Consider the following 16,711-nt stretch of genomic DNA (forward strand, 5'->3'; position numbering starts at 1 on the left):
ATGGTAACTGCTCCCCACGCACGCAGTCCCGGCGTGGGGAGCAGTGACTATTCCGGCACAGAGCGGGACACAGCGCTGGAGTAGAAAGGAGGTGAGTATAATTGTTTATTTTTTTTCTGTGCAGCGCGACGGGGATCAGGGAGTGCCTAGCATACCAGGATGAGGGGGGCCATACATACCAGAAAGAGGGATCAGGGGGGCCATACGTACCAGGAGCTGCGCTGCAGGCACAGTGTGCCGGCTATTAAGGAAAATTAAAATTCACTGCTCGCTACGCCCACGGGCCTGGGGAGCAGTGAATATTCATTTCCTTTAGTAGCGGTCACAGTGTAGGCTGCAGCAGGCGGCTGCTGCCTCCTGTGCACCGCTACTCCACCGCTGTTGCTTCCCCCACCACCCACAGTATGTATGTATATCGGACTGTAAGACGCACCCCCCCCCCCACTTTCCTCCAAAATTTTTGAGGAAAAAAGTGCGTCTTATATTCCGAAAAATACGGTACATTTGTTTTTGGCTACTTCCATCACATGGGAATTGTATGCGTCCTACGTCTCCGTCCAAATCAATAGGTCTCTGGACTCTGCTCACAAGACAAAAGCTTCTTATGTGGATCAAGAATTCTAGGATTTTAAAGTCGGAGGGGACCTCCAGGTTCTTCGTGTCCAACCCCCTGCTCAATGCAGGATTCACTAAACCATCTCAGACAGATGTCTGTCCAGCCTCTGTTTGAAGACTTCCATTGAAGGAGAACTCACCACCTCTCGTGGCCGCCTGTTCCACTCATTGATCACCCTCACGGTCAAAAAGTTTTTTCTAATATCTGATCTGCATCTTCTCCCTTTCAGTTTCCTTCTATTTCTTCTCGTGTTTCCATGTGCAAATGAGAATAAGGATGATCCCTCTACACTGTGACATCCCTTCAGATATTTGTAGACAGCTATTAAGTTTCCTCTTAGCCTTCTTTTTGGCAATCTAAACATTCCCAGATCCTTTAACTGTTCCTCATAGGACACAGTTTGCAGACCGGTCACCATTCTGGTCGCTCTTCTCTTAACTTGCTCCACTTTATTGATGTCTTTTTTAAAATGTGGTGCCCAGAACTGCACACAGTATTCCAGATGAGGTCTGACCAAGAAGGGGGATAATTACTTCACGTGATCTAGACTCTATGCTTCAGAACGGTTTGCCTTTTTTGCAGCTGTATCACACTGTTGACTCATGTGCAGTCTGTAATCTATGAGACTGTGTGCCCACGATGCGTTTTTTAAGCGTTTCCTCAGCGGCAAAAACGCTGCAGAAACGCTTAAAAAACGCATGGTAGAAGGTCTGCCATGTCCCTCAATGATAATTCGCATGTGCTGTGCACATGCTGTGGAAATTTCCGCTGTGGATTATCATTGCGGAAAAAAACGCAGCACTACCAATTATTTTGCAGAAGTGCTGCGTTTTCGCCGCCATTGACTTGCATTAGAACGCGCCAATTCCGCAAGACTGCATCTGTACTTGCGTAATTGGCACGTTCTAATGTGCGGATGGTACCTGGGTGTAGAGGAGAGGAGAGTCTCATCCACACCCAGGTACCATTAAAAAAGCTGTAAGAATAAAATAAAAAATAAATATATACTTACCTTCCGGCGGCCTGGCTGCGCTCCTCCTTGCTTCCTGGCACTTCACGATGGAATGAAGGACCTGCGCTGACGTCAGAGTCATGTGACGGGTCACGCGACGCTGACTTCGGCAGGTCCTTCAATCCACCGCTGCCAGCAGCCGGGACCGAGCGAAGCAAGACAGCGCAGGCCATCGGAGGGTAAGTATATATTTATTTTTTGACATTCTCTCGGTCACACTATATAAATCCATGCTGTTTGCATGGATTTATATAGTGTGACCAAGTTGACAAGCACTTTCCAAGTGATGCTAAAATTGCTTGGAAAGCGCTTGTCAACCCGCATGCGGAAATGCATGTGAAGAACGCTTCACTTCCGCTTGTCCCTGGCAGGAAAAACGCATGTACAATCCGCATGTACAATCCGCATGCGTTTTTTTCTGCCAGGGAGATGCAGAAACGCTCAGGAAAAAATCCTGAGCATTTCTGCATCGTGGGCACATAGCCTTAGTATACCCAAGTCTTTTTTCACACATGCTGTTGCTTAGTTCTATTCCTCCCATTCTGTAGATGTAATTTTCGTTTTTCTTGCCCAGATGTATAATCTTGCATTTCTCCCTGTTAAATACAATTCTATTAGTCTCTGCCCATTGTTCAAGCTTATATAGATCCTTCTGAATCTTTTCTCGGTCTTTTCTAGTGTTAGCTACCCCTACTAGCTTTGCATAGTCTGCAAAGTTGATTAGTTTACCTTCAGTTCCCTTATCTAGATCATTGTAAAAAATGTTGAACAACACTGGGGCCAAGACAGAGCCTTGTGGTACCCCACTAGAAATACTCTTCCAATTGGATGTGCAACCATTTATTGCCATTCTTTGAGTATGATCACGGAGCCAGTTATGAATCCATCTAACCGTAGCCTTGTCAATCCCATAGTTGGTCATTTTTTCAATTAGGAAACTTGGTCTTGAAGGAACTCCCCAAATTAACGGGCCGTGATTTTGGACAAAGTGATGGTATGCATTAGTACACCTCTCAAACTTCCATTCATGGCATCTCAGAGAATATTCTGGGAAAGCGATTAGCATTCTCAAAGAAATATTGTCGGAGAGCGGTAGCAACTAATTGACTGTCCACCACCTGCAGCCAAGAGATTCATGATCCACAGTCATGAATCTGGTTTTAATAAAAGGCATGTTAATAAAGAAGCGTGATCCGATAAAACCCTGGTAGATATTCTGCAGATTCTAAATAAGAAAATATGTTCTGTGCCCACTATTAAGTCAATACAGTAAATTGTTTCATGTGTCTTAGAATAACATGAGTATTGCAAATCTTGTGTGTGTGGCGCCACAGATCAATGTCAATTCCGATGATGGCCCTGATCACAGTTTGGTGAGTTACGTTCTGCAACCTGATCTGGTCCGAATTTATCCCAGCATGCGTGAAAAATATTATTCAAGTCTCCCATCATTAGCACCGGGACATCTTGCATCTTACATTATTGTATGGGGGAGGGAAATAGATGCTATGAATTCCTTGGAATATATCTTGCAATGAATGCACACAAATTTGACATTCCCTTCGACCTTGGAGATAACACATTAAAAAAACGGACCTATACATTAAGATACCGACACCTTTGGAGTATACAGAATGAAAACTAGGTCTGAAAAGAGCTCGAACATTGACAAAAAGTAACAAGGCGAAGGAAAAGCCCCCCCAATCTGCAGGTCAGACTCAACATGTCAAGCAGCACTATGTCTAATATAAAGAGAAATGATCTGTGAATATATAATGCTACCAATATATGCAGTACACTTTGGTTCCATTTGTAAAATGTTCCATTTTATTTACAGACCAGAATAAATATATAATAATCTGGGACACCTGAAAATACTTTTAATACAACTTACCTATTCTTTCTTCCAATGTTGCTATCTCTTCCTGTGATAACTGCAGCTCATTAGACTTTACCGCCAGGCGATGCTGCAGGTCTTCCATAGACTTCTGAATTTGGTCATTCAGTAACCTGTATCACAAATGACATTTTGGAAAAGAAGTTACATCATCCAGAAGACAATGCGGAATCCTTTTTGTGTAAAAGTTTATAAACATGTTTCCCCACCTCAGCGTATTGTGTATACAATTGGAGAAAAAAGTGTTGTAGTGGGCACAGTCACGAATAAACTAAGTAGTGTAAGGGGGAAAAAACCCTAGCTTTTATTGATAAAAGTAACACGTTTCGACATCGTTCCAATTTCTTTCTCAAACAGATTTCGAAATGCGCTGTCTCTGTCAATAAAATCATTTTTTTTCCCTCTTTCTTTTCTCAGTTTGTACGTGACAGCAGCAATCATGCTTTTTTTTCTCCTACTGATTTATTCCATATTATTGAGACTTTCCTTGGCTGAGCGTGAGAAGCAGCAGTCTGCTCGTTGGATCAGCACTTTCTATCAGAGTTGAGCCAGAGTCTGCACAACATCGAGGCGAGTGACCAGAACTGCTTTCCTTCTATCGCTATTAGGCTTACACTACGGAGCGCCCCTATTTCATCTTATAGTGTATACAATAGTGTCATTTAGACGAGTCACTGGATCTAAAACTCCCCGAACACTTCCTTCAGCTGTCAGAGGACGAACGGCGTGGGCAACCTACAGCGACATCTCGTGACTTCACATACACATTTGTTTCATTCATTCGTGTGTGCATTCGTTTCATTCATTCGTGTGTGCATTCGTTTCATTCATTCGTGTGTGCATTTGTTTCATTCATTCGTGTGTGCATTTGTTTCATTCATTCGTGTGTGCATTTGTTCCTAGCAAGCGAGTCTAGATTTGCAGCAAAATAATATAACATTGGATCCAGCAAGTGCCTACGGTGTCGCGTTGCGACAGAGTTGAATAGGTTTCCTAATGTGTTGGAATTTCTGTCTCTAATCGCATGCGACACACCTACCATAGACTTCAATGCATGAGACAAGCGACTTGTCTGTATTATTTACAGCAAAATCAGGGCTCTAAAATAGATGAGTCAAGTTACATAACTTTTTCAGAGAACTGCAGTCATGTGACAAGTGTCGCCATGTAGCCTTAGGCTAACGTTTACACTGCACGATAGCAGCTGTTAAATAACCGCCAATCTGCAGTCATTTGCTGGCTGCTTTAGATTGTCTGACTACAATTCTATATGCACAGAACGATGGTGGAAGTCTATGCACACAGGGCGACGTGCTGCCAAGATTGAAAATATTTAAGCCGGCTTAAAAAAATCATCAAATTTGATGTTTTGTTTGTTCGTCAGGTGTTTGTCGGCCTGTTTAGACACAGATAGTGGAGAATGATCGTTCTTATAAACGCTCATTCCCCGATCATCGGCCCAAATAAATACAGGCCCCAAGCAAAGATGTGCTGCAGACAATGAAACTGTATGTAAATTAACAATTGTACTCATTAATAATTGTTGCTCGCACAAAAAGATGATCATTGCTCCATCTAAATGAGCACCGACTGCTAAACTATCATTGCTTGTATCAGCCAGAAAATCTGCCATGTAAAAGACCATCACGCTCTACCAACAAACGATAGGACTGGGGGCTGATTTATAAAAAAGGAAACAATAGAGACATAGACCTGGATCGACGCTGACTACACAAAACAGTTACCATTTCTTCTACACTAATTCTTTTTTTTTTCTTAAAGGCAAAGCTGTGGACAATGGGGTAGATTGTATAAGAAATGATCAGGCGATCACTTATTTTATGCCAGTTCTGATAAATCTGCCCCTATTGTACTTACCAAACAATTCACATGAGAAATTAAGTTATTAAAAAGACATAATTTATTGTTGTATGTAGTGGTAAAGAAGACAGACCTTAAGGAATTTAATTCAGCTTTATGCTGCGAAGAGTCATCCTGAGTCTGAGCCAGTGTAAGGGATTGTGAGCGGTTTACATTATCTAAGGACGAGATCTTTTCCTTTAGTTCAGATATAGTAGATTTCAACTCGAACCGTTCTGTTTCCAGCTACAAAAATTAAAACAGATGATTAGTCATTAATGACACAGGCATAATAATTTAACAAGAGCCTCAGTTCCTCATAAGCCAGGGATTTTCATTTCACCTACAGTAAACGGTTATTAAAAGGGTTTTCCGATTTCAGAAAACACCTCTACACGTGTGCAGTTTGCTAGGTCCAGCATTGAGTCTGCAAAGCTACTCCCAGTGTCTGCAGTACTGATCGACAACACTGCAGCCAATCACTGAGCTCAGCGGCTCTGAGCGGATCACAGCCCCTGAGCTCAGTTACTGGCCGCAGTGAGCGGACTTCAGCGCTGCAGAAAGCAACAGACACCAGGAGCAGAAGCAGAGAACCAGTGCTGGACCTGGGGAGGGCAAAGAACAGCAAGCTGCAGCCGGGGGCAAGGGTTTTCTAAAGCGGGAAAATCCTTTTAACTATTCAGATTCAATTGCGGTTGTTAGATGAAGATTTCTATATTAAAAGCACAGAACTACTTTTCTATCCCCAGGTGCTATGACCATTCCCAAATGAGGACAAACCAGAAGTGACCCCTCATTACTAAAAAATAAAACACGGCTTACTATCTGTGCAGTACTTTCTAAGTCTGCAATCTTTTGGGCGAGCTTAAACCTTTCTGAGGCGGAAACTTCTTGCTGAACCTGAAAACAAAAATGATGACGTCAGAGATACATTACTTCTAAGACCAAACTAAAAGTGTTATTTCGGGACTTAAAAACGGTCGTTCCCCAGTCTAGGCCATCAATGTGAGACAGCATGGAGGGGGAGCAACTCAGCACCTCCACCCATCAAGTGCCATCCCTTGCGACAAGCGCCATCCCTTGCGACAAGCGCCATCCCTTTTGTTACCAGACGCAGCTCGGTACTTTTGGTAGCAGCTTAGCCTGTAATTACAGATCAGGATCATTCACCTAAATAGGACAAAGCTAACATTGCAATGAACACTGTGCATTAGATAGCTGTCAGCCGGAGCCTCATCAGGGCACAGCTATCTCTCCCACCCCTCGTTCTAGCCGTTCTTCTGCCAATGACTTATTTCACAAGAACAAAAGGATCAGGAGAAATGAAGTCTAACAGCCTGGTTCTTATCCGTCATCAGGAAAGAGCGGAGAGGCCCCCATACACATCAGATGTCATCAGTCCAGCCAAACTTGGTAGGTTCTTCTGATATACGAATGGCGGGTGATCACGTTTCATGCCCCAGAATCGCTCTTTTAAAGCATTACATCAAACCAAATAATGACATAAATCAGTTACAGTACAAGCTTTAAAAGTATCACTTGCAACAATCCACTTGAAATGAAAAGAATATTAAAGGGGTATTCCCATCTCCAAGATCCTATATCAATATGTAGTAGTTGTAATAATAATATTAGCAAATACCTCCAATTAGAAATGTAGTATAGTATTTTTTATTCGCTATGTCTCTTACCTCATGTGCAGGCATTGCAGGACCTTAGGTATCCATGGTTACATCCACTGATAAAGTGACAGTTAGTTAGCTAGCTGCTGGTGGTCGTAACCGTGGATACCTAAGGTCCTGCAATGCCTGTACATGAGGTAAATGGCATAGAGAATCAAAAATACTATACTACATTTATAACTGAAGGTATTTGCTAATATTATTATTATTACACCTACTACATATTGGGATAGGATCTTGGAGATGGGAATACCCCTTTAAGCAACAATGTAAATGAACCTCTGTCAATGCTCTATACGGGCTGTATATGCTGTAAGAGAGGTGTCCGCTCCCCCCACAGGTCTGATAAAGAGAATAATTGTAAGAATGATTACTGATATAGTAAATAATTGTATTCTGCACCGTCTCTTACAATTCTGCACGGAGCTGCGCTTTGAGAAATGTATGAATAAATTGAAATTGGGGTGTTACTAGCTGGGGGTCTCTACACGCTGACCGCCCAGAGGGACATCTCTTTGACTTGAATGATAAGAGCGAGTTGTCAATTTATTGATATATCTGAAAAAAAATAACAGCGGACCAGCACAACACATACTAGAGGATTGCCATTTTATAGGGAATACAATTATTTACGGCCTTCAGGGTCTTTGATTCTTATATGGATAAGTTTACATTGCTACCTTGCTGGAGTCACACATTGAGTTGTGAATTTAGCACAAAATCCATATCAGTAGGTTACGAATAGAGATATTTAATGACATATTATGTAGAAATCGACTACTAAGCCAAAGTCTCATGTGAGTACAGTGCTAAGATCACATCATGTTCATCTGGATGCAAAATCAAATGGATTTCACCACCATTGTACCATCCATCAATACATTGTGCAATACTTGTGCGAATCTTGATTACATCTTGTGTGATAGTCCACAGCCACATTCCCAATTCTGCAGGTCCGGACAGTCGACAAGACTTGTAGACACTGAGCGTCATCATCAAGAGTACAGCTCTGAAGCCTACAGTGGTGTAAATGTGGCTCTACATTGTACCTCCACCCAACGTAGGACCAGTACGACATTAGTAATTCTAGCCACTCAGCTCTTTTTGTAAAAATAATGCAGCTCCGTGATTTCCCTAAACGGTTTAACAGAAAAACTGGCATTGATACCCACTGCAATCAGAGCTCAGCTTTCATTTACTAAACTCCTCTGGAGACATAAAAGCTGCAGTGTGAATGGCTGCCATGTGCAAAAAGAAGTTTTTCTTTCTATGTAAGTGGCTACAAAATGGCCCGGGAGCTGTCAGAGCGGCTGCCGTACAGATCTATTGCAGCCGCCTTATCCATAGCAGCTCATAAAGACCAACCTGCAGCGATTCCGATAAGTCAGGGTCCTCTGTACACGTTGTAGCTTCGTACAGAGGCAGAATGTGCGCACTGATGTCCTATATTGGCCAAGATAACAGTTTTTTCATTACTACAAAGGTTCTTTATTTTATCGGCAAATTACAAAATTTGTTAAAAAAATAAAGAAATGCCTTTGGCTGTAAGCACAGGGACGCTTACATGGAAACGTACGTACCAGCTCCCAGCCAACGGCAGCCATTGTAGGACGAGGCAGAAGGCGACCGCACTCAAGTGAATGGTCTCATTTATATATATTGTCCCTGCCAAAGGACCACCAGCGAGGGATTACACACTGCGTCTTTTGTAATAACATATAAGGAAAACATCTTAACCTTTATCTTGTCTCTGAGTCCCTCATTCTCATCCTGAAGTCTTCTTAAATCTGACTGGACCAGATCTCGCTCCTCCTCTAGATGGCGCAATTCAACACCTGAAGAGGCGCTTGTACGGAGAGGAGACCGGTCTCGTTTAGCCAATGTCAGCTCATTCTGGGCCTGAAAATTCAGATTTTATGCAAAATAACTAAACGTTAAAAATAATTGCACATGATGAAAGCGTCAGATAAGGTTAAAATAAGTGGTATGGTGCACTGGGCTGTACTTTCTATAGATCCATACACCACTCTGCTCGAGCATCTGAGCAAAAACAATCACCACCGCAGGAGCACAGTGCTCTGATGAGTGCTTCTACCACTTCCCTTCAATGAGCGATCGGTGGGGGTCTCAGCATTCGACCTCCCCCCATCAGAACAACTGAGTGAGTATACCACTACTAGAACACGTAGGTAGAATTAGATACATCTATTTGTTTGTCTCCGTTGACAAGTTAAACAGTAAAAGAACGGTCTTTTATAGAAAATTAATTTTACTACTCCCTAGTGAGAAATCCCAAGTTAATATGGGGTTGGGGTGTCATCCATTCTGAATCTTTTGGCCAGAGTAGTGAGTGGTTACAAAGAGCATTTTCTCCCTCTGTAGGATCTGTACTGTCCTGCAATACTCGAACATCCCATTGATATGAATGGGCACCATGTAACACTTTCCTCAACACAGATATCAGCTGATTGCTGGCATCCCAGCAGAGGACTGGCCAAAGCAAAGACCACCTTTAATATTCAATCTATGCAGAAATTAAAAAAACAAACAAAAAAAACAACTTACTAGAGAGAATACAGCGCGAGCGTAACCAGATTGTGAGTCTCTTGTAACTAAGTGGAGAGTGCACTGCTCCTCACTAATGACTGGCAGCTGCAGTGTACACATCAGAGGTGTGACAGTGCACTCGTGAATACATACAGCGGATCCATGTTATTTAGCACACTAGATGTATCTGGTGCCATAAGCTGATAAGAGTGTACAGAAAGCTACTAATGTACAATGAAAGCAGAAAAAACTAACAACAAAAATAAATAAATTAAAGAAAGTAAACAAGAGGCAGCTTTATCCCAAGTTTACCTGCTCATAAAGGATTCGGAACTTGTCTCGCTCCATCGTTAGCGCCTTCACATTGGTCTGGATCTCAAACATGTGTTTTTCAAACCTATCCAGCATGTTCTGGAGGTCGTCTCTTTCTCTGGTCAAACGCTTAACGTGTGCATTGGATCCTGAGTCCTAAATAGCATTTTTATAAACAGGACATATGTATATTATAAAATATAGGTTCATTACATGAATAACTGTAAATTATCACAATCTGAAATATCCTAAAAGGGAATCTGTTACCAATATTTTTGCCACCTAATCTGAGAGCAGCATAATGTAGAGACAGAACTTGATTGCAGGGATTACTGGGCTGCTTGCTGTAGTTTTGATAAAGCAGTGATTTTATCAGCAGGAGATTATCACTAGAGGACTAGTAAACCTGTTGCCATGTAGTCCTCCATATTCATGAGCTCTGTATAACCCCGCTCCACCACAGCTTCTGCCTATGCACAGTGTACACAGAAAGCTGCCAATCAGTGGCGTGGGTGGGGTTATACAGGGCTCCGCATTCATAAAAAACAATGATTTTATCAAAACTGCAACAAGCAGCCCAGTAAGAGACACATTGCTGGAATCCAGGTCTCTGCCACTACATCATGCTGCTCTAAGATGGGGTAGCAAAATCTCAGTGACTGGTTCCATTTAAAGGGAAACTGTCATGATGAAAATGGAATCTGATCTGCAGGCAGGATGTTATACAGCAGGAGGAGCTGATCAGATTAATATACATTTTTGTTGGAAAATTTTCAGAAGAACTTTTATTCTTTGAAATCCCTGGTGTTGGTGTTAGGAGTCCAGTGGGCGGTCCTACTCAGTGATTGACAATCTTCCCTGTATGACATGTACATGCAGAGATACCTTTCAATCAATATCAGGGCAGCACGGTGGCTCAGTGGTTAGCACTGCAGTCTTACAGCAATGGAGTCCTGGGTTCAAATCCCACCAAGGACAACATCTGAAAGGAGTTTGTATGTTCTCCCTGTGTTTGTGTGGGTTTTCTCCGGGTTCTCCGGTTTCCTCCCACACTACACATACATACTGATAGGGAATGTAGATTGTGAGTGCTATATAAAAATAAAGATTATTATTAATAGTAGGACTGGACTCGTATACATACAAATATCAGGGATTTCAATGAATAAGATAAAAATTATGCTGAATCTTTTCCAACAAACCTATATATCATTGTAATTCCAAAGGTTATATAAACCTAAGCTCAGCTTTGTAAAGTGCACATCACAAGACAGTATAAGGTTGATGTATTGGGAGCATAATGAATTTGACCATGATAAAACGATATTTACCAGACCACTGTCATCTGCGCCTGACGCACGTTTTGCTGTCGCTTCATCAACTTTACACAGTCTTGTCACATGCACTTTACAAAGATGAGTTTATTTTTTATATACAGCTCTGGCAAAAATGAAGAGACCACTGCAAAATGTTCATTTTCTCTGATTTTTCTCTTTATAGGTATATTTTTGAGTAAAATGTACATTGTTGTTTTATTCTATAAACTACTGACAATAGGTCTCAGAAATTCAAAGCTAAAAATTTTGCATTTATTTGCAGCAAATGAGAAATCGTCAAAATAATAAAAAAGAAACAGGGGACCTCAAATAATGCAAAGAAAACAAGTTCTTATTCATTTAGAAACAACAATACTCGTGTTTTAACTCAGGAAGAGTTCAGAAATCAATATTTGGTGGAATAACCATGATTTTTAATCACATCGTCTTGGCTTGCTTTCCTCCAGTCTTTCACGCTGCTTTTGGGTGACCTTATGCCTTTCCTGGCACAAAAATTTAACCAGTTCTTCTTTGTTTGATGGCTTGTGACTATCCATCTTCCTCTTGATTACATTCCAGAGGTTTTCAATGGGGTTCAGGTCTGGAGATTGGGCTGGCCATGACAGGGTCTTGATGTGGTGCTCCTTCATCCACACATTGATTGACCTAGCTGTGTGGTATGGGGCATTGTCCTGCTGGAAAAAAAAGTCCTCAATGTTGGGGAACATTGCCTGAGCAGAAGGAAGCAAGTGTTTTTCAAGGATAACCTTGTATGCGGCTTGATTCATACGTCCTTCGCAAAGATTAACCTGCCCAATTCCAGCCTTGCTGAAGCATCCCCAGATCATCACCGATCCTCCACCAAATTTCACAGTGGGTGCAAGACACTGTGGCTTGTATGCCTTCTCCAGGTCTCCGTCTAACCATTAGACAACCAGGTGTTGGGCAAAGCTGAAAATTAGACTCATCGGAGAAGATTACCTTACTCCAGTCCTCTATGGTCCAATCCTTATGGTCTTTGGCAAACTTCTGCCTGGCTCTCCTTTGCCTCTCATTGATGAAAGGCTTTTTTCTAGCTTCACATGACTTGAGGCCTGCCTCTAGGAGCCTGTTACAAACTGTACTTGCCGTGCACTTCACCCCAGCTGCCATTTGCCATTCCTTTTGTAGGTCACTCGATGTCATCCTGCGGTTGCTAAGTGACATTCGAATAAGATGACGGTCATCCCGGTCAGTGGAGAGTCGCTTTCGCCCTCTGCCGGTCTGTAGCTTTGTTGTCCCGGCTGCTTGACCTTGTTGTAATGGACTGCCGTCTTCGAAATTTTAAGGATGAAGGCAACATGACGCTCACTATATCCCTCTGCTAGTAAAGCCAGAATTGAGCCCTTCTTTTCCTTACTCAAGATTTGTTCATTCAAATTACTTTTGGGCTATTCCTAGCACTTGTTTTGCCATCCAGCTTGTCCTATTGCAAGAGGATTGTGAAGACCACAGCAGTGTTGTTTATCCTTTCCCTCGTTACATAAGATTTGGTTCAGGTGATCACCTAATCAGAAGCACAGTAAGTATAATGAGGTGGACGGTGGTTGGAATTCAACTGACACTGGAATGGAATGGCTGAAGACATGTAGAGAAAACTGTGCAGTGGTCTCTTAATTCTTGCCAGAGCTGTATACCTGTGGTATACATATGCTCTTGTAGGATAGGGTCTCCTATCTACCAATAGGTGGTATACTAAAATACTGTGATTTAAATGTTTAAGCGCTACATCTAGCTCTTTTTTCCTGAACTCGTTGGTGAATTTTATATTTTGGATAATTTAAGTCTGCAGTATGAAACATCACTTAAAGAAGCATCTTTCCCGTCAAAGTTTTTATCCTCTTAATATATTGCAGTCATCACATTATATATGGTAATGTATCGAAAAAGACACTACATAGCAACCAGCACCCTTCCAATAGAGAAAATAGAAAAAAAGTTTATTGAACAACACATGATAAAATCATTTAAAAGAGGCCATGAAATGGCATGTATACTGTCCCCCCCATGACAGATGTCAAATAGCAAACAATTGTTGGCACCCTAAAATTTGTTCAAATATAATAATCAATTGAAGATGACCTTCAGATAATGAGACAATGTATCATCTGAAAATCCCCAATTATGCAAGTAGAGAATGGAATATATTAACAGGTGAGTAACTGTAAAATACAGCATGCATAAAGATAAGAGGCAACATTAATATAAGTGGACAAGGACATATATCCCAATAAATGCTGACCCCAATCAAATAACCTTCATGAGAACAATATAATATGAGACCATAAACCTGTTGCGGTCAAAAAATGGAAAATAACCCAAACCAATAGATAATGCACAATGCTCAGTATTGGGCTGGAAGATCTGAGAATAATCTATCTCCCAAAGGGGTGTATGCGGCAGGCGTCCTGACAGGACGATAGATCGTTACCTAAAACACCAGCTCGCATAAGAGGGGAGGGGGCCTGAATAGCTTCAGAGGACACAGGAAAGCCCCACGCGTATCGCCGTGACCCAAGTCGTCAGGGAAATAATTTCCGTGAGTGTTTAGTCCATTATATATCCTTATAGTGAATGGTAGCGCTTACCGGTGTTGGCGTGTCTCGGCCTGGACCAGAAGTCACGCGGCCGGAAATGACATGGGAGGCACAGCATCAGCTAATACCGCCTCAAATATCGAGAGGGACACAAAAATGTGTAACCATGACTTCCAGTGGGCGGTCACAAGGATGTCCATTCATGGCACATAACAGATATATGAAATTGGTAAGTAATTAGCCTGTTCAGTGTCGGTACAGAGAATGTGGACACATATCCAAGGTATGTACATAAAGGCCACTTACGAGGCATAGAGCATATTAAAAAGTATTGTACGCTTTGAACTGTATATAGCTAACGCTGTCACGCATTGGCCGCATGGGGTGAGGGACAGGGAGCCCTCACTGCATACAGCCAAGGTCGGCAGAGTATACCAATTGCTATGAGACAGGAACAAGGATGTATTCATCCTTCAGCATCCATCATAAGTTGCAACATATATAAACCAAGACAAGGAGTCAAAAAGGAAATCCACTTGCTACGGATATTATATCAGGCGAACCTACTGACCCCATAGCCCTGGGATGTTACCAGGTAGTGTAATAATGAACGATGGACCCGAAAATGAGTGTCAAAATGTATTCTATTAGCAAAGTCAAAAATCAAGAGATTACAAAGAGGAGAGATGGTATACGATTCCTCAAAGGTCCCACTCCATATATTGCAAATAAAAAGAGAAACTAAAAATATTGTTATAAATATTATTGGAACCAAAGAGGGGGGGGGGGGGTGAAGAGGAAAGTGAACAAGGTCCACCCAAGGATGGATGGTCCTATTCCAGGGGTGGTCAAGAACAATTTAGGAGGAGAAAGGAATATCAAAGAAATGGAGAAATATCCATCAATAGGTCACAAATAAGGGATATAAATCCCAACCCACAAAATTCACACGCAGGATAAAGAGAGAGGGGCACATATATCTCAAACTTATTGTAGTCTGTAATCTCCTCCATATCCGCACTGCAAATCCATCACTTGAGGGTCCAAAGATCCTTCTGATGTGTCTCCAAGTTGGAAGATGACATGCAGAGATAGTGTTCACCGAAGTGGTGGGTCAACCATAGTCTTTGTTGATTCAAGTAAAAAAGAAGGGTCAAGATGTATTCAATCCATTATAATGTAGATCTACCATCTCCCATAGGGCTGGTCCAGAGGAAGTATCCTGGGAGATGGTAGATCTACATTATAATGGATTGAATACATCTTGACCCTTCTTTTTTACTTGAATCATCCCATATGTTACATAGGGCTGCCAGCGGAGCTTGTAACAGATGATCAGTGGTAGTGCCGGATACTCACAGCTCTGACACTCTGACAATGGTGACTTATCTGATAGATAGGTCATCAATATATTTGGAAAGGACAACCTCTATCAATTGATGACTTATCCTTATGAGAAGTCATCAATACGAGATCATATGAAATCTGCTCTGGCAGGGGACACATTTAAACAATATATGTGGTGGAGCACCATAGCCCCAAACATTATTTAGGGCAGCTGCACTTTATTCTCATTACTCGGTGTCGGTCATTTAGCAATGTAAGGAGCTGCGGTGCTCCACATACTTTATATCCGCAGCTGCGGGAGCAGATTTCAGCTGATCGGTGGTAAGAGTGCTGGACCCCCGACAATCTCATACTCATTAGATCCAAAGCATAGGTCACCCATTGTTAAGACCCGGACAATCCCTTTAATTCCAAAAGATACATATTCCACTAAGTGATATAAATTAGTATGAGTTAAGGATTACTACTGAAGTCATTTGGAAATAACTGTGTAAATAGTGAATGAAAACTCGGCCCCGGACATTGTGAGCAGATATTACAGTAACTGGTGCCATCAGCTGATAACAAGAGCTCATTTACTCATCGTGTCAATTAGCAAAACAACAAACTGACTGGAAAAATAAATTCAGATCATTTTCATAAATTAGTGCCGTTCAGTATTCACTACAATGCACAGGAGCGCACCTTTTCTGGGGAACTTGGTGTTCTGCTGCTTTCCTGCATGGAAACATTCCGGGTGCTGGATTTTAGATTAAGGGCTCGCTCCAATTTCTCCATCTCTATTCTATAATGGTCTCTTTCTTCCTCCAAGGATTTAACAAAGGAATCCAATCGAGACGGTGAACGATCAGTTCGCAAAATGCCATGCTGTGTCCGCATCCTTTCAATCTCGAGCACCAGTTCCCGTTCTGAAAAGAAATTGAAGCACAAAAGAATATTTCATATTTTACTGCAAACAGGCTAAGATCTCTGTGATAAATCGGTGCGACCATGCACCGTGCAAACCTAAGGAGATGTAAGAACAAAGCCCAGATCGGCTATGAGAGGCAACTACTCCAAAGATTCACCTGTGACCATCTGCGTCTCAAGTCTACTTGAAAGCCGCTGCTTTTCGTTCTCGCCGTGGTTCAGGAGGGACTCTAATTTACGATTTTCATCCTTTCTGTTCTCAAGCTCACCAGCTAGTTTATTCTTTTCGAATTCACAAGTGCTTAGATCCTAAAAAGAAAAATAATATTCTGCGTACAAACCCAATTTCATTAAAGGGGTGGGCCACTACTTATTATTTATAAGATATCGTCCGGATAGGCCATCAATCGGTAGAGGTGCGACAACCGGTACCCCTGCCCATTAGCAATTTCTGGTGGCAGCTGGAATTTCTCAGACTCTGCTGGAGCATCGCAGCGCCAATCACCTCCCTTTTTAAATAGGTGATGGATCTGTTGTACCAGGCAAAACCACTAGGAGCTGCTCTGGTAGCGTTTGAGAATTTCCATCAGCTGCCCACCAATCAGATATGACCCATGTTGAGGATAGACGATCAGCA

The 16,711-nt window shown here is 42.0% G+C and overlaps 1 protein-coding gene across 3 annotated transcripts in view; it reads right to left on the reverse strand.

The window, feature by feature from the left end:
* Positions 1-16,711, reverse strand: part of CEP135 (centrosomal protein 135) — an 87,272-nt gene that overhangs the window by 47,423 nt on the left and 23,138 nt on the right. The window contains exons 10-16 of one of the 3 annotated variants that reach the window (XM_073645449.1): positions 16,233-16,383; positions 15,850-16,073; positions 9,927-10,082; positions 8,805-8,966; positions 6,208-6,285; positions 5,480-5,631; positions 3,523-3,638 (exon numbers count right to left, since the gene is read on the reverse strand). In XM_073645449.1, coding sequence (XP_073501550.1) covers positions 3,523-3,638; positions 5,480-5,631; positions 6,208-6,285; positions 8,805-8,966; positions 9,927-10,082; positions 15,850-16,073; positions 16,233-16,383 — 1,039 coding nt within the window. The remainder of the gene's footprint in view (positions 1-3,522; positions 3,639-5,479; positions 5,632-6,207; positions 6,286-8,804; positions 8,967-9,926; positions 10,083-15,849; positions 16,074-16,232; positions 16,384-16,711) is intronic. The other 2 variants (XM_073645451.1, XM_073645450.1) reach the window with 2 other exon arrangements.

The sequence above is a fragment of the Phyllobates terribilis genome, unplaced genomic scaffold, assembly GCF_046119375.1.
Source record: "Phyllobates terribilis strain yellow unplaced genomic scaffold, ASM4611937v1 Scaffold_1__5_contigs__length_1240528914, whole genome shotgun sequence".
Taxonomy (NCBI): Eukaryota; Metazoa; Chordata; class Amphibia; order Anura; family Dendrobatidae; genus Phyllobates; species Phyllobates terribilis.